The 17,037-nt window shown below is 44.0% G+C and overlaps 1 protein-coding gene across 1 annotated transcript; it reads right to left on the reverse strand.

Moving 5' to 3' along the window:
• Positions 1–2,086: 2,086 nt before the first annotated feature.
• Positions 2,087–9,047, reverse strand: rx1 (retinal homeobox gene 1). The gene is made up of 3 exons (XM_070860870.1): positions 8,795–9,047; positions 6,058–6,308; positions 2,087–2,530 (listed from the first exon to the last, which is right to left on the reverse strand). Exons 1-3 carry the CDS (start codon positions 9,045–9,047, stop codon positions 2,087–2,089), a joined length of 948 nt encoding a protein of 315 aa, XP_070716971.1.
• Positions 9,048–17,037: the final 7,990 nt, after the last annotated feature.

Raw genomic sequence — 17,037 nt, forward strand, 5'->3', positions numbered from 1 at the left:
CCTCTCGGCCTTTTGACCTAAGATCAAACACATTGGCGCAAAGTGATCTTTGGCGTTAGAGTTGATCTGGAACGAAATTGGATTAAAAAAAAATTTTTTTAATTTAAAAAAAAAATATATAATAAAAAAATAAATAAAGGGCTGGTTGGCCTACTCCTGTTCCTATGTTCCTAATGCAGAAGGAGCTTTACTCTGTATCAAATCCAGGAGTGTTTGATTAGGGAAAATGGAAAATAATTTATCTTGTATCTAACTGTGCTGTTCCTGAGCTTGCAAGGTTTGACACTGGCATTACATGGGAAAGCATTCCAGTCACCAGTACTAACACTCCTCACTCTGAAGAGCACATGCAATCAAACTAAAAAAGCTATGAACAAATATATCAGAAATCCCAAAGTGTGTGCAGGAGATCCATATTACACCTCTTTGAAGCAAGAACTCAATAAACTGGTGACCTGGCAGATTTGATATGTAATTTTCTGTAATATCAATTGACCAATATTCTAAAACATTCTTCACATGAGATTCAAAATAACATTTATTCACGAAGTCAAATGTAAGACTCAATGAGAAAGTACTGTACAAGTTTTTTGCTGGCTAAAGTTGACAGTTCTTTTCAAATAACCATTTATTTTTTATTCATTCATGGGATGTGGGCATCACTGGCAAGGCCAGCATTTATTGCCCACCCATAATTGCCCATGAGAAGGTGAGCCACCGCCTTGAACCACTGCAGTCCGTGCGGTGAAGGTACTCCCACAGTGCTGTTGCAGAGTTCCAGGATGTTGACCCAACAACGTTGAAGGAATGACAATACATTTCCAAGTCAGGATGGTGTGTGACTGGTCGGGCACATTGGAGGTGGTGGTGTTCCCATGCACCTGCTGCCCTTGTCATTCTAGGTGGTAGAGGTCGCGGGTTTGGGAGGTGCTGTCGAAGAAACCTTGGCGAGTTGCTGCACTGCATCTTGTAGATGGTACACACTGCAGCCACGGTGCGGCGGTGGTGGAGGGACTGAATGTTTAAGGTGGTAGATGGGGTGCCAATCAAGCTGGTTGATTTGTCCTGGATAGTGTCGCACTTCTTGAGTACCGTTGGAACTGCACTCATCCAGGCAAGTGGAAAGTATTCCATCCTGACTTGTGCCTTGCAGATGGTGGAAAGGCTTTGGGGAGTCAGGACGTGAGACACTCACCGCAGAATACCCAGACTCTGACCTGCTCTTGTAGTCACAGTATTTATGTGGCTGGTCCAGTTAAGATTCTGGTCAATGATGACCCCCAGGATGTTAGTGGTGGAGGATTCAATGATGGTAATGCCATTGAATTCGATGATGGTAATGCCACGGGGAGGTGATTAGACTCTCTCTCTCGTTGGAGATAGTCAGTGCATTAACAGCAATTGAGTCTAGTTTTTAAGAAAGTAATCTTTAAGACAACAAGAAAGGAATGACCACATTGATCCTCTTTGCATCCTTGCTGTGGTGAAATCAAGATTCATCGCACCATCTCCTACTGCTATTCATTCTCTCCCAGGATCTCACAACTGTGGAACTCCTCATCTTCCTTTCAACCTATAATCTATAAGCTTTTATAACCCAACCTTGGTCTCACCTAACCACTATTTCTTGATTGATCTCGTTTTTCTTCTACTATTTTCACCCTTGGTGGTGTCCTGCACTGTGGGCCATGGCTCTTCACCTAGGTTTCTCAATATTTTAAAAATTGTACATTATCTACAAGGTTCAATAGCTCTACACTGGGGCAAAAATTGAAGACAACATTTTGCTATAGCTCCATGATGGTGAAAAAGCGTAGAATGCAGTGATGTCTTTACATCCTCCCCGTAGCACTGGAGTGTCACCTTATTAATCAAAAGATAAAGTTGATCCTTTGGCTTGTAACTAAGATCAGTCACAATTTGTAGTTTTATTGTGTCCCAGGTTATGCTGGTGACCTTCAAGATCCAGGCATTTGTTGTCATGACCATTGGTTCATGTTTGCACAAAGTCATTTTGGAACTGGAGGTCGCCATTCCAACCGAGAAATTGTTTGTTGACAGTCTGTCTATAGCTGGTAACTTTGTATCAGATGGGTTGCCAACTTTTGTCGATGGACTGAATATGTTCCTTGGCTTTCATCCTTAAGGAGGCAATGCTGGAACTTCTCTGGTCTACATCTTCCAAAGGATATTTGTCCACAAACGTTGGTGCACATTGGTAGGGTGGAGGCCCCATGGACTGCATTGTCTGGGCCATCGGTGGTGGAGAATTTAAGAATGTGTGACCCGGGTAGCTAGTCTGTAAGCCTTGAGGTGCCCCCATGAAGCTGGGTATACTGTGGATCGAGGTTGCACTAGAGATGGGAGATGTCAGCCACGGGTCCAGTGGGAGGGAATTGCTCATGGGTCCAACGCTGGAAGGCATCGGTGGTCTGTTGAAGGACAGCATGGGAGAATCATGCAACTTCATTGTGCTAGCCTCTATCTTCTCTTGTCTCCTCCATTTTGCCCTCCTGTTTTGAAACCATACCTGTGATTTTTAAAAGAAAGATGTTTTGAAGGGATGATTTATGCAGAATATATAATGCACATACGAGCTTATACACCTCTCCGCCCCCCCCCCCCTCCCCCATATTTTCTGCCTTCCTCCCCTGAAAGTTCTGATTTGTGTTGGGGTACAGATCCATGGGCATTGGCTGCCCTCACAGAACTGCAACCAATGGCCAATTTTAATAATAGCGGAGCCCAGTCCTGCCCTCACTTGATACCCACATACTTCCTTTAGAAGTCAGCAGATAGTGATTTAGAGTGAAAATACCGGCTGGTTTTCCAGATCCACTTAATAGACAGACACTGAAGGATGTGCTAGAACAGAGAGACCAAGGGGTTCACATATATATTTCACTGAAAGTACGAGTGTGAGTAAACAAAGCTACCAGAGATCAACAGAACTTTGGATTTTATAAATAAGGGCACAGTATACCAGTGTAAAGAATGATGAATTTGTACAAAACACTGTTCGGCCACAGTTAGAAAACTGTGTGCAGCTTTGAGTGCCCCATTATAGAAAGGGCATTAAAACCATTAAGAGTGCACAGCATAGACTCATCAGGCTGAGGTCAGGAATAGGAAGCTATAGTTTTGAGAAGAGACTTGAGTTACTGGGAGTCTTAAATTCTGAAGAGTTTTGATAGAGAAAGACCATTTCCTCTGGTTGGGGACTCAGTGAGGCGAGTCAGCAATTTAAAATTGCCACTAAAAACGTTAGGAGAGAGGTTAGGCAAAATCTGTTTATACAGAGGGTTGGTGCATGAAATACTTTGCCACAGGAAGTGATTGAGACATAGATCATTGCATCTTTTGTGGGAAAATTGAACAACCAGAGAAGGATACAAGGCTATGGGGTAGTATTGGCAGTTTTGGATTGCTTTAGCAAAAAGCCGAGACAAACATGATGGGCAGAATGGCCTCTTTCGGTCATGTAAACGTCTATGGTGCTATCCCGAGCCGAGGAGCGCTGAGGCCAATTATAACCGCTCACATGCTGTCCCGGATAAGATCAGCTAATTCAGCACTTGGCAGAACCCGAATCAGGCAGCCTCTGGTGTGTATGATCTAACAGCACTCTACAGGCTGCCTCGCCCACTGTGCCACTGGGGAAACAGGCGCTGCAGGTCAAGGCCGACTCTGCAATATGGATTTAATTCCCGGGAGCGCACCCTTCAATAGAATGAATATTTTATGGTTTTAGCTCCGCCCAACATATGGTCTCATACAGGACATGCTCACTGCGGCACACAGGGATTTGTGTAAATCAGTTTGATTCTAATAATATAATCAAAAAATTGATTGTGTTATTTGAAAATAGGGGTGGCCTTTGAGTGACCGGGTTGGGGCACATCACTCGGACCACAGTCTTGGCCATAGTGAGAGTGCATGATGTTGACAACAGATACCTAAAACAGGAAGGGCGCCCAATCATAACCGCGATCACCTTCGCCAAAGATAACTGAACTATTAACAGAGAAAAATTCCTCCTCTCAGCTGCCCCTGTCAGGCCATAGTGTCATTCGACAGGAGAGCCGCCAGTTCAGGCTCTCAACAGAGACAAAAGTACCGGAGCCAAAATATTCGGACAACTTGTGTGATTAAAACAGGAGGAACAATTGTTGAAGATAAACACAGTAAACGATTAAAAAATGTAATTAGAATATCCAAAGGAAGTCAGAAAGATAATCCACTCCCGATTGAAGAAAGCCATTAACTTCTGCCTCTGGTACTCATGAGTTAAGTGTTCCAGGGTCACTCGTTCCTCCCCCCCCCCCCTCCCCCCTTTCTCCTAAAGGTGTAGATTTCTGCTGGGTCTACTTCAGTGGCTGTCCAGCCCGTCGCCCAAGTGGCTGTTGTTCAAGTGTGAGCCCAGATAGTGGAGTGGGTCCCAACAATCGTGGTGTACGGATGGCGAGCAGGTGTTGTGCCTGGCCGACTGACTCACCACTGACCCCCAGTGAACTTTCCGGGGGCAGCCTTGCATAAACTTTTTTGGTGGGCTGCAGGCAGACTATCTCATGACATTTGGGAGCGCACGGCTGCTGAATGGGAAATGGCTGCTAATGCAAGGAAGAGACGTGCAGCTGCTTCAAGGTGCAGGCAACCTGGGAGATTGACAACAAAAGTCTCCCAGCTCCACTGGTAAAATGTACCGACTGGCTAATCTGTCAATCAATTTTCCCTACATTAATTTGTCAGCCTGCCTTGGCCCTTTAAATGTTTCCTGTCATTCCATCTCCCTTAGCAACACTGGATGTCTGTTAAATGCTGCCACAAGTCGTGTCCAGTGTTGAAAATAGAACTTCCATTTATCTAGCTCCTTTCACCATCTCCCAATATCCCAAAACGTTTCAAAGCCAATGAAGTACTTTTGGAGTGTAGTCACTGTTGTAATGTAGGGAAACGCATCAGCCAATGTGCGCACAGCAAGCTCCCACAAACTGCATGAGGTAAATGATTGAGGGATAATGGTTATCCAGAACACCGGAGAAAGGTCCCTTGCTCTTCTTCAAATAATGCCATGAGATCTTTTGCATCCGCTTGGCAGGGCAGATGGGTGCCTCAGTTTAATGTCTCATCATAAAGACGGCACCTCCGACAGCGCAGCACTGCAGTGTCAGCCAGGGTTAGGTTCTCAAGTCCTGGAGTGGAGCTCGAACATCTGACGCATAGATGGAGAGGGCTATAAAGCACCATTTCCATCCATCTAGCATGTCCCAGAGTTCAAAAACAAAATACACAATTCACGATCTATGTCCTTCAAAGGGTGTTTCTGCCAATGCATGGCAAACTCCTAAACTTACTGAGATCATTAGTCTGAAACAACCTTCCTGGATAGTCCATTCAAATATTACTATCCTCTGTGTAAAATGATTATACATGGTCTGTCCATTCACCTTCTCTCTGTCCACTCGCTCCCTTCTTTCAATTTTCTCTGATTGTGTTATCTCGGTCTCGCTGTTGTCTCAGTCGCTGGTCTTTCTCTGTGGTTTCTCTTTCCATTTCTTTCATCTCGTATTTCCCTCCCTTCCTCTAGCTCTATTGTCTCCCTGTGTTTTCTATCTATACACATGTTTTGTCCTCTCTCTATTTTTCTCTGCCATACCCATCTCTATTTGTCTTTCTCTCCTTTCTCTTAGTTTCTCCCTCTGTTCTCATTTCTGTTTCTCTTTCTCTGTAATCTCACTCAGCTGACCTCCTTTCTCTCTATTCCCTTTCTATATTTTGTCTCCCTACATATCTTCTCTCCTTGCTTATTGTCATTTTATTTTCACACTGCTTTCTCTCTGTTTCCTTCTGTTACTAACCTCTCCCCTCTCTGTTTCTCTCTTTTTTTTTCTCTCTCCGTTTTTTTTCATCTATTTTGGCCTTCTCCCTGATATTCAGAATCACGTTTCTCTATTTCCTCACATCACCTAATTGCTCTTTGAACGCTCTCTATCTCAGCTTGTCTCTCCTGCTCCCTATTTCTCTGTTTCACGTGTGTCCCTCTGTACCCTGTCTCACCTGCACCCGGACCTCGGGTAGGTTGACCTTCATGGCCAGCTCCTCTCTGCTGTACACATCGGGGTAGTGGGATTTCTCGAAGGCCCTCTCCAGTTCATGGAGCTGGTAGGTGGTAAAGGTCGTGCGGTTCCTCCTGTGTTTCTTCTTGGGCGCCTCCTCGTCCATTTTCTGACCTGGTTTCTCCTCGCTCTCTGTGCCGCTGGTGAACTCACTGAGGTCCTCTCCACATTTGTTCAAAAACACTCTGGAATCTGAAGAAGCAAAACAGGACATGAAACCAACAGAAAGCAGCTCCTCCCAAAGTATAGAGGCAAAACCTTCCCGGTTAAGCAGCTGTGATTTCACTGACTTGAGACTTTCTCAGTTTTGCAACGAATTATCTGAATTAAAATCTGACCGGTCAACACAAAGCGGTTCCTGAAAGATTCAGTGTATTTCTCAGAAGTTTGTTTCCAATGTTACGGCACAGGAGGGCATTCTGAACTTTGCTCGCACCTCTGTTCAATTGCATTGTGTTTGATTTTAAATTCGGCGTGCTGTCGGTGTGTTGGGAATATAATAACTGCAACTCAATATTCTGAAGAAAAAAAAATGTTCAATATTGAAACGAGTTTACATCGAATTGGAACTGTTAGAAATTAGTTTGAGCACAAACGTTGAACTTTGCCGCGGGTTTATCCCCTGCACAGCTCGCTTCCCATCCACTGAATGCTCAGTGATTCAAGTATTTGTTAAATCCATGAGGGGGGTTATATATGATCCATAAAGTAGGGAATTACCCACTCCATGGGGCTTTGAGTACCGGGTCCCGGGGGTCCCAGCACCCTGATACTAACACCCTCAAGATCTCCCCTGATGCCCTGCTCTCTCCAGGTCGCCCTCCCCTCCTTCCTTCCCGTTTGTGAATCGATTCTTACATTTCGTTGCCTCTATATCGCTTGCTTCACATGGAAACAACTCACTGTCTGTGCAACTTTGCGACCTGTTTCTGAGACGGGTTAAAGCGCGGGAGAAATGCGGCTAAATGTGATATGAAGAACGAATTCACCCCGTGGAGCAAAACCGTAACAAAAATAAATCCGAGACAACACAACAAGCAAACATAAGAACAAATAATTCATTTTAAAAAAAGTTCCAAAATGTTTGTTAATAGAAGTTACTGATATTCAAAAGCAGTTAATGCAATTTACTGCATTAGAACCAGAATTAATTACAGGGAAACTCCATAAAAGAAAGTTTGGATTAATGAAGTTGGAGCTACCTAACTATATGAGGGGAGTTTTGCTTCACTTCACCAATGAATACATTATATTGTCCTTTATAAAGCTAGGCTCGGGCTCCGGGTATAAGGTTCAGTTAGGTCTCTTTTTATACTTCCTTCCAAATGTGATCTCCGAGTTTAAAACTCCGGATTAACCGTGCGCGTCCCAACACTTGTAACACACGCAGGCCAGTTGCTTGGAGCAGGGACATTAACTAACCCTGCTCAGATCTGATAGAGGAGTTTGGAACTGGAGGGGCTGCATGTTGCAGAATGAGTCCGATCCTCTTCTGTGCTTATGTCGGTGTATCTAGACACGAGTAATTTGGGATGAATTGTCCCGGGATCCGATGTAGAACTGTTGCTAACGGTATAAACAGGAAGATCAGCAGATTCTCTACAGATATCTCTTCACCATTTCCAAGTGGAGACTCTGATTAAACATCCCAAATTCAGACATATTCCCAGGACAGGTGTTTCTACGGCAGGTTCCAGGCGGGGGCTGTGTCTATGGAACAGGAGCTCACCATCTCGAATTATCTTAGACTTTATAACTGATGTTTAAGACCCTGCAATGATTGTGATTCCATTAAATGATCAAAGTGTTAATGCGGGAGGCCATTTCTGTTCAAAGTCCCGCCTGGTTTTACAGAGAAAAGTGATGTACTCACAGGAACCCGACAAACTTCTCTTAAATCAATCGATCAAATGCGAGAAATGCTTTGACAAAGGGCCATCGACCTGAAACGTTAACTCGGTTTCTCTCTCCGCAGATGCTGCCTGACCTGCTGAGTATTTCCAGCATTTTTTTGTTTCTATATTATAAATGAAATACGGGAGCACGTTCCCCCTTCGGAATTATTATTTAACCCCGCCAGTTTCAAATAAATGGATTTCCCCCCCCCCCTAAATGACAATCATTCACGTTCCATTTTGTCTCTAACATATTACAAAATGTCAGACTTTAGTCGTGGGCTTTTTAAAAACGGCATGATTTGATATGATAAACTTTTAAAGCTAATAATTGAGTGATTAAGTTATGTTATAATTAATTTAATTTATATTATATTGTTACTTAAAATGAAGTTTATAAGAAAAGATCTGATTGCACAGTCTCCCAGTCCATAGGCGGAACATTCGATAATAATATGAACTGTCCAGTATTAGAAGGTATATAAAGAGGAAAATGAATAATAGAACGACAATAACTGTCTGGAGATCTACCTGTATGTAACCTCTCGAGCAGCGTACTCTGTTCGGGACTGGTAAAGTTTGATCATTGCTATTCACACCCCTTTGAGATTTGGTTCTATTTATTATTTTGTATAACTGATTACATTTGAAAGGTGGTAAAACTCGAGGTATTTTTGCGCCGCTTCCACACACACACACACAACACACACACGCACACAAAATCAACTAGCTAAAGTTTAAGGGGAAAGTTTCCGAATTGCAGCTCCGGCAATGTAACCTTACCGTGAAAGGAGTGAGGCGGAGCGCTCACCTCGCTGAGCCCCAGGCCGGGGATATGGCTGTAACAGTCAGTCTGGCGGGGCTCCCCCGTCTCTGCAAGGGATTTGGAAGAGAGGGGTGCGGAACTGAGCAGAGATTGATCCGTTGCAAATCCCAGGATCACGTCGATGCTGTGAACTCGCGAGCAGGCGCTTGGGCTCTTAACCATTTCCTGGAAGTTGCTTGGGGACATGCAAGTCTGCTCCACGTCGCTCATTGCAGGCTCCAACCACGCATCCCAGCTTCAAAACACAAATCAGCACAACACAAAACATCAAACACTTCGCTTACAATATCGTTGCAAACAACTTTCAATGGAATTTGGGTGGGAGGGAAATTTCAATGGCAAATACAGACCTCGACCGTCAAAAGTTTTAAAGACTTCTTATTGCTTAACAAACTCCAATGGAATGAGAAAAAAACGAATTGCAAAAAAGTAAGCAGAAACTCTGAATTTAAAGCATTGAAAATTCACAACCGTGCAATTTGCACATTGATCATTTAGCTGGCGATCCCTTTGATAAACGTAAAATATTAGCGCGTCGGGAGGGAACTCAGCAACAACCAGCTACTGATGAAGCAAAAGGAGCAAAAATACTTACCTTCGATTAAATACAAACATGAATGTGGGGAACCCCACGATTCTCCATGAAACGCCCCCCCCCCCCGCCGCAATGTTTATTTCTTGATTCCTCCCAGTATTCCCAGGAGCGCTCCCTCAATCTTTTAAGCTTTCCAGATGTCGGTACAGAGGGGGGGGGGGGGGGGGGGGGCAAAGGAATAAATCCCCGAGGATTAGCGGAGCTGATTATTAGGAGAGACTGCTTCTTGGCACTGATTGACACGAGGTTTTTTTTAAACGCAGTAATTGCCGCAAATAACCTTCACTTGGAGTCGCAATTCAGAGAAAGGAGGGCTTCTCTTAATGAACTGTCATCTCTGTAGGAAATATTCACTTTGTAAACTGGTGCCTTGGGTGCGAGTTAAATATTTAGGCAACACTTTTTTCTGGTTTGGATATGAGTGTGGAGGAGCCCATTCCCCCCTCCATGTCAGTCTCAAGTTAGTTTCATCAATACAGAACCACCTAGAGGTGAGACCCCGCCCTAATTGAATTACTGCTAGACAATTTCAGCAGGGCAACCCGCAATAAAGTCTTTGAAATATACATTGGCAGCAGCGACCCAATCTGAGTTTATTTCCTACACTATTTTTTTAATGTGCTTGTGCAAAGGAGTTTTTTTCAAAGGGATAAACGGAAAAACGAAGACTTTAAATCTGATATATAGTCAGAAATTGCTGGAAATACAGAGTAGGTCAGTCAGTAACTGTAAACAGAAAAGGCGGCTGAACCTTGGCTGTTTTTGGAGTTCTAACCACTCCAGAACCCGCTTTCACGCCATGTCGATGTACCTGACACAGTTGTACAATAATTCTGTCACCTAATGCTTTCAGAATAACCTGTAAAGCGGGTTTTGTATCTTTTTCAGTGTGATTTATATAAAACTCCACTCCTTTCTACAGTATACAGGACAGCAGGAATAACCAGTTCAATAAAGTATTTCAGATCCAACACACTGCAGGGATTCGCGGCGCCAGAGATTGTTAACTTTCGGATTCTTTGATTGTAGAAACATATTAAATTTCATCCTCAGCACCTGCGGATATTTGGGAAGGTATTTGAACTCACTGTTCGTTTGTGGTTCGTGAACTGTCATACCTTTTAATTTGAGATAAGATTTGATGTGGGGGGGACTAGGTGTGAAGGATTTCCCGTGTACAGAGAGGCATTTGAGAAACTCAAGTGAAGGACAGCGTAGAACAGCAAGTTCGAAACTGGGAAAGAAACCAGGCAAGCGGACACCCACAGTGGGCCACCGAGCATGGGCGTCAAACCATGTCGATGGCGGGAGGAAGGCGAGACTGAGCGAGGCGAGGAGTTCCTCAGGAACTGGGAAAGAAATTAGGAGAGAGAATAGGACAGCCTCCGAGAAATGTTCATTCAATTCTACAACTCCAGAGAATCGATAAACAAAGCACAAACTTCTATCTATAATTGTTATTTTTTAATTTAACAAGGAAAATCAGACAAACTAATTCTTGCGATGAATCAAAAACTTTTGCGGTGAAAAATTGGGACCAGTGCTCAAAGGGAAATTAACCCCGCCCCCATGAGCACCGACACCAGGTAAAATGACCCCCTCCCCCTGGCTGGATAAAATATTATAAGAACATAAGAAATAGGAGCAGGAGTAAGCCCTACGGCCCCTCGAGCCTGCTCCGCCATTCAATAAGATAATTGCTGATCATCGACCTCAACCCCACTTTCCGCCCCCCACCCCCCGATCTCCATATTCCCTTGATTCCCCTAGACTCCAAAAATCTAACTATATCAGCCTTGAAAATATTCAGAGACTCAGCATCCACAGCCCTCTGGGGCAGATAATTCTAAAGATTCACAATCCTCTGAGTGAATAAATACCTCCTCATCTCTGTCTTATCCTGAGACTATGCCTCCTAGTTCTAGACATTCCTGCCAGAGGAAACAGTCTCTCGACATTTACCACGTCAATCCCCTTCAGAATCTTGTATGTTTCAATGCGATCACCTCTCGTTTGTCTAAACGCGAGAGAGCGTAGGACCATTCCAAACAATCTCTCATCATAAGACAACCCTCTCATCCCAGGAATCAATCTAGTGAACCTCTGTTGTACCACTTCCAAGGCAAGTATATCCTTCCTTAGATAAGGAGACCAAACTGTGCACAGCACTCCAGGTGTGGTCTCACCAAGGCCTTGTACAATTGCGGCAAGACATATTTACTCTGACGGGTTTAGACAGGTTAGATGCAGGAAGAATGTTCCCAATGTTGGGGAAGTCCAGAACCAGGGGTCGCAGTCTAAGGCTAAAGGGTAAGCTATTTAAGACCGAGATGAGGAGAAACTTCTTCACCCAGAGAGTGGTGAACCTGTGGAATTCTCTACCACAGGAAGTTGTTGAGGCCAATTCACTAAATATATTCCAAAAGGAGTTAGATGTAGTCCTTACTACTAGGGGGATCAAGGGGTATGGTGAGAAAGCAGGAATGGGGTACTGAAGTTGCATGTTCAACCATGAACTCATTGAATGGCGGTGCAGGCTCGAAGGGCCGAATGGCCTACTCCTGCACCTATTTTCTGTGTTTCTATATACTAACCCCCTTGCAATTAAGGACAACATGCCATTTGCCTTCCTTATTGCTCACTGTACCTACATGCCAGTTTCTGTTTTTCTCTCTGAACACCAACATTTAAAAGTTCTGATGAAGGGTCATTGACCTGAAACATTAACTCTGTTTTTCTCTTCTCAGATGCTGCCTGACCCGTGAGATTTCCAGCATTTTCTGTTTTTATTTAAATGTTTTTCACCATTTAAAAAATATTCTGTTTTTCTGGTCTTCCTGCCAAAGTGAATAACCTCACATTTCCATACGTTATACGCCATTTGCCATCTTACTACCCATTCACTTAGACTATCCATATCCCTTTGCAGACGCTTTGTGTTCTCCTCACAGCTTGCTGTCCCACCTAGCTTTTTATGTCAGCAAACGTGGATACATTACACTCCGTCCCTTCATCTAGGTCATTAATATAGATTGTAAATAGCTGAGGCCCAAGCACTGATCCTTGCGGCACCCCACTGGTTACAATCTGCCAACCTGAAAAAGACCCGTTTATCCCTACTCTCTGTTTTCTGTCATTAACCAATCTTCTATCCATGCTAATATATTACCTCCAATCCCATGAGCTCTTATTTTGTGTAATAACCTTTTATGTGGCACCTTATCGAATGCCTTTTGGAAATCCAAATGTACTACATCCACCAGTTTCCCTTTATCTACCCTACTAGTTACATCCTCAAAAAACTCTAATAAATTTGTCAAACACAATTTCCCTTTCATAAAACCATGTTACTCTGCCAACGCATGTATCTAAGTGCCTTGATACCAATTCCTTTACAATGGAATCCAGCATTTTCCTGATGACGGGTGTCAGGCTAACTGACCTGTAGTTCCCTGTTTTCTCTCTCCCTCCTTTCTTGAATAGCGAGTTTACATTTGCTATTTTCCAATCGGCTGGGACTGTTCTGGAATTTTGGAAGATCAAAACCAATGCATCCACTATCTCTGCAGCCACCTCTTTCAGAACCCTAGGCTGTAGGCCATCAGGTCCAGGGGACTTGTCAGCATTTAGTCCCATTAGTTTCTCTAGTAAACCCCATCCCCTGGGCATCGGGTAAATAACCCCCTCCCCTGGGCATCGGGTAAATAACCCCCTCCCCCAGGCACCGGGTAAAATAATCCCCTCCCCCGGGCACCGGGTAAAATAAACTCCCTCCCCCGGGCACTGGGTAAAATAAACCCCCTCCCCCAGGCACCGGGTAAAATAACCCCCTCCCCCGGGCACCGGGTTAAAATAACCCCCTCCCCCCAGGCACAGTAAAACGGGTGAGTTTCATCCCAAGTTAACAAAGTTAATTTCATCCAGTTCTCCCTGGGCAATACAGGATGGTCCATGAAGCGCTGAATGGGCTGTGGGTTCAGGTCTAAACCTGATCTTATTTCACCGTTGGAGTGAATCCCCACACACAGCAGTCAGAAGCAGCCCCGCCTCGTCTATTGCTGTCTGTCCTCCATCCAAACTTCCCAGCTTAAAACGAACGGGCAAACAAACAGCTGGGTTTACAATTTAAAAGGGGTTTGAAAATATTTTCTAAAAAATGCTTGGAAAATGCATTTTCCTTTGCAGACAAATGAATTTGCACCTTGCTGGTCTGGTTTATATTCCATATAAACTCCCCTTTCCCATATCTCCACAATGTCCTGCTCTCGCCCCACATTACAACTCACCCCATCTTTGGAAACAAGTAGAATATTTGTTTTAAATTGAAGAGTTAAACTAATAATTCAAAGTCATCACTGGGCTTCAGTGATTCGCCTGAATATATTAGATTGTGTTCAACTATTGTATTATCTTGCTGTATTTTAAAGCCTCCCGGAAATAAGTGACTTTATTGTGAGTACAAAGTCGGGTTTGCAATTAATTTGAAGGAGAAATTAATAAGTAATTAAGTAGATAATAAAATAGTTCGTTCCAACACGCCGCTTTCTGTGCTGGTTGGCCCGAGTTGCAGGGCTGGTAAGTTGTTGGAATTGTGACAATGTGTGGGAAAGTGAGGATCTGTAAAGGAAGTTAAGTGATTGTGAAGTTTTTGGAGGCTGATGGAATATGATGGAAGGGAGAAAGAGCTCTGTGTAAATGCATTGGGTGTTTTTCTTTAATATAAAATAGGTCAGGCGGAGGGACGCGGTGCGGATAAAACAATTGTACGGGAGACAATGCGAGCGGCCGGGATCTGTGGAGAGTCGCCTTCTAATCCCCTCATTACTGCGGCCCGGTGGAAGGCGCACATGCTGTGAACTGGTGTCTTGCTTTTTGTTTCGGAGCAGCTTCCGAACGTCAGGCTCTCCACTCTGTACATTCACAGGACAATAATCTCCGGGTTTTAGAGCCCAAACCGAGAGGGCTTTCCCAGTGAGAGCTACCGAATCCAAAACAAAAATAAACCCTCCAAACACCACATCTGGACAATGGCGGGATGTGAATCTGGGCAGAGCACGGAATATGAATTCCATTTTATACATATATTTATTATATACATTCTAATGAAAGAGAAAGCGGGCGGAATCGACATTCTATTTGCCTCCTATCTACAATTCGATTTATTATTTAAATAAATTGGTAACAGATTAATATCAAACAAACTTTCTGTCCGGTTTAATTGATACAAACCCCTCCCTATTTAACACAATCTGAAACAATTGTTCTTTCAATTACAGTTTTTGAAGGAAAATAAACATCACTTTGTTAAGGGATTTGCAATCTCTGATTTAGTTCATGCCTAGACGAGTTTAAATCGAATTGTATTTTCATGACTTTTAACATTTTCAACGAATGAACCCCGCTTCTGCCGGTAACCGGGCGATGGGGCGGCGTCGCATCAGCAATTGTATGTGTATGTGTGTGTGTATGTGTTTGAAGCTGTTCCCACTGGAGGTAAGAAGGGTTTTGTAGTGTGGGCAGGACAGACTGAATCAGACAGACAGTGCTGCCCCGGTTGACAGAAACCCTTCACACACTGAGTGCCCTTTCACCAGGCGGCCGGCTGATTAAACTCACCTTAAGGTCTGAGAGTGAGGTCATAAAAAGTCCTTACCGTCTTTAGAAGCCAAAGAAGATCTTACTGACGCTCAGTCTCGCTGATATCCTAAATCTCAACTGATCCGCGCCTCTGCATTGCTGAAAAGTTTCCGCACATCCTCACTGTTCAACTTCCGAGTTTAGGGGAGTCAGAATAAGCGACAAGATTGTGGAGCAGCCACAAGTTAAAGAGGGACACAGCCTCACATCAAAAAAAAGAATGACTTGCATTTATATAGCGCATTTCACCACCTCAGGACGTCCCAAAGCGCTTTACAACCAATGAAGTACTTTTGGAGTGTAGTCACTGTTGTAATGTAGGAAACGCGGCAGCCAATTCGCGCACAGCAAGCTCCCACAAACAGCAATGTGATACTGACCAGAGAATCTGTTTTAGTTATGTTGATTGAGGAATAAATATTGGCCAGGGCACCAGGATAACTTCCCTGCTCTTCTTCGAAATAGTGCCATGAGATTTTCTACTTCCACCTGAGAGGGCAGACAGGGCCTCAGTTTAACGTCTCATCCGAAAGACGGCACCCCCGACCGTGCAGCACTCCCTCAGCACTGCAGTGGAGTATCAGCCTAGATTTATGTGTGCAAGACGCTGGAGTGGGACTTGAACCCACAACCTTCTGATTCAGAGGCGAGAGCGCTACCCACTGAGCCCCGGCTTTGTGCACATGTGTAGGGCGGCTGATCGCCAAATGGCAGCTCGGTTTGCATCGCTCCCCATTTTTACTTCTGTTGAAGTGAACAGAAATAAAAGTCGGGAGAGATGTAAATCGGTCTGCCGATTCGCTGTCACCCGTTTAACACTATCCACAATCAAAAAAAGAAAGACTTGCATTTTCATAGCACCTTTCATGGCTACCAGATATCACAAAGCGCTTTACAGTCAATGAAGTACTTTAGGAGTGTAGTCACTATTGTAATGTAGGGAACGCAGCAGCTAATTTGTGCACAGCAAACTCCCACAAACAGCAATGTGATAATGACCAGATAATCTGTTTTTGTTGTTGATTGTGGGATAAATATTGGCCAGGACACCGGGGATAACTCCCCTGCTCTTCTTCGAAATAGCGCCATGGGATTTTTTACGTCCACCTGAGAGAGCAGACGGGGCCTCGGTTTATCACCCAAAGTTATAATTATCCTGGTGAGATGGGGCTTGATCTCAGCACAGTGAAGATGTAGAAAGAAGGACGAGTGTGTAGGGCAGGGTGTTTGGAGCTTAGGGGGGACGAGGAGGGAAGTTGTGAGGAGCACTGACCCTAGTCGTATTTATAAAATAAAGATTGTGACAGAGACAGAGGTCAAAGTCAGAGGTGAGAGGGTTCAACCAGCAGATGACACTCTCTTAATGAAGTTCAGCTCAAACAGTTTCCTAAGACTTGTAACGACAAGTAACGACATGTCAGGAAAGCTTAAAGGATTGTGTTTATTGAGAGAGCACAGCTCTGAAATAATAGTTACACAAAGCAAATCAAATCATATTTTACAAATACAGTAGACAGGGCAGAAGGGTTTAATAAATCAGTTTAATATTGTTTCACATTCTCTCCTCTTTCTCCCATGTCGCTGGCTGGTGCTGGGCCAGAGGTTCCAGAGACACCAGCCACACTCTGATCCTTCACCTAAGTGTCCCATTCTTCATACGTGAGCCTGTACAATAAGTGCCAGCAGGCTATTTGACCATGAGAGTATCACAGCTGGACCTATTCCTGTCCCAGCCTGATGTCTATCTGTAAACACATTCCAGCAGCAGTCACTGGATCAGAGCTAAAAGAAAGAATAAAGAAAGACCTGCATTTATATAGTGCCTTTCACTTCCAACGGATGTCTCAAATGCGTTACAGCCAATGAAGTACTTTTTGGAGTGTAGTCACTGTTGTAATGTGGGAAACACGACACCCAATTTGCACGAAGCAAACTCCCACAGCAATGTGATAATGCCCAGATATTCTG

Source organism: Pristiophorus japonicus, chromosome 18 (assembly GCF_044704955.1).
Source record: "Pristiophorus japonicus isolate sPriJap1 chromosome 18, sPriJap1.hap1, whole genome shotgun sequence".
In the NCBI taxonomy this organism is placed as follows: domain Eukaryota; kingdom Metazoa; phylum Chordata; class Chondrichthyes; family Pristiophoridae; genus Pristiophorus; species Pristiophorus japonicus.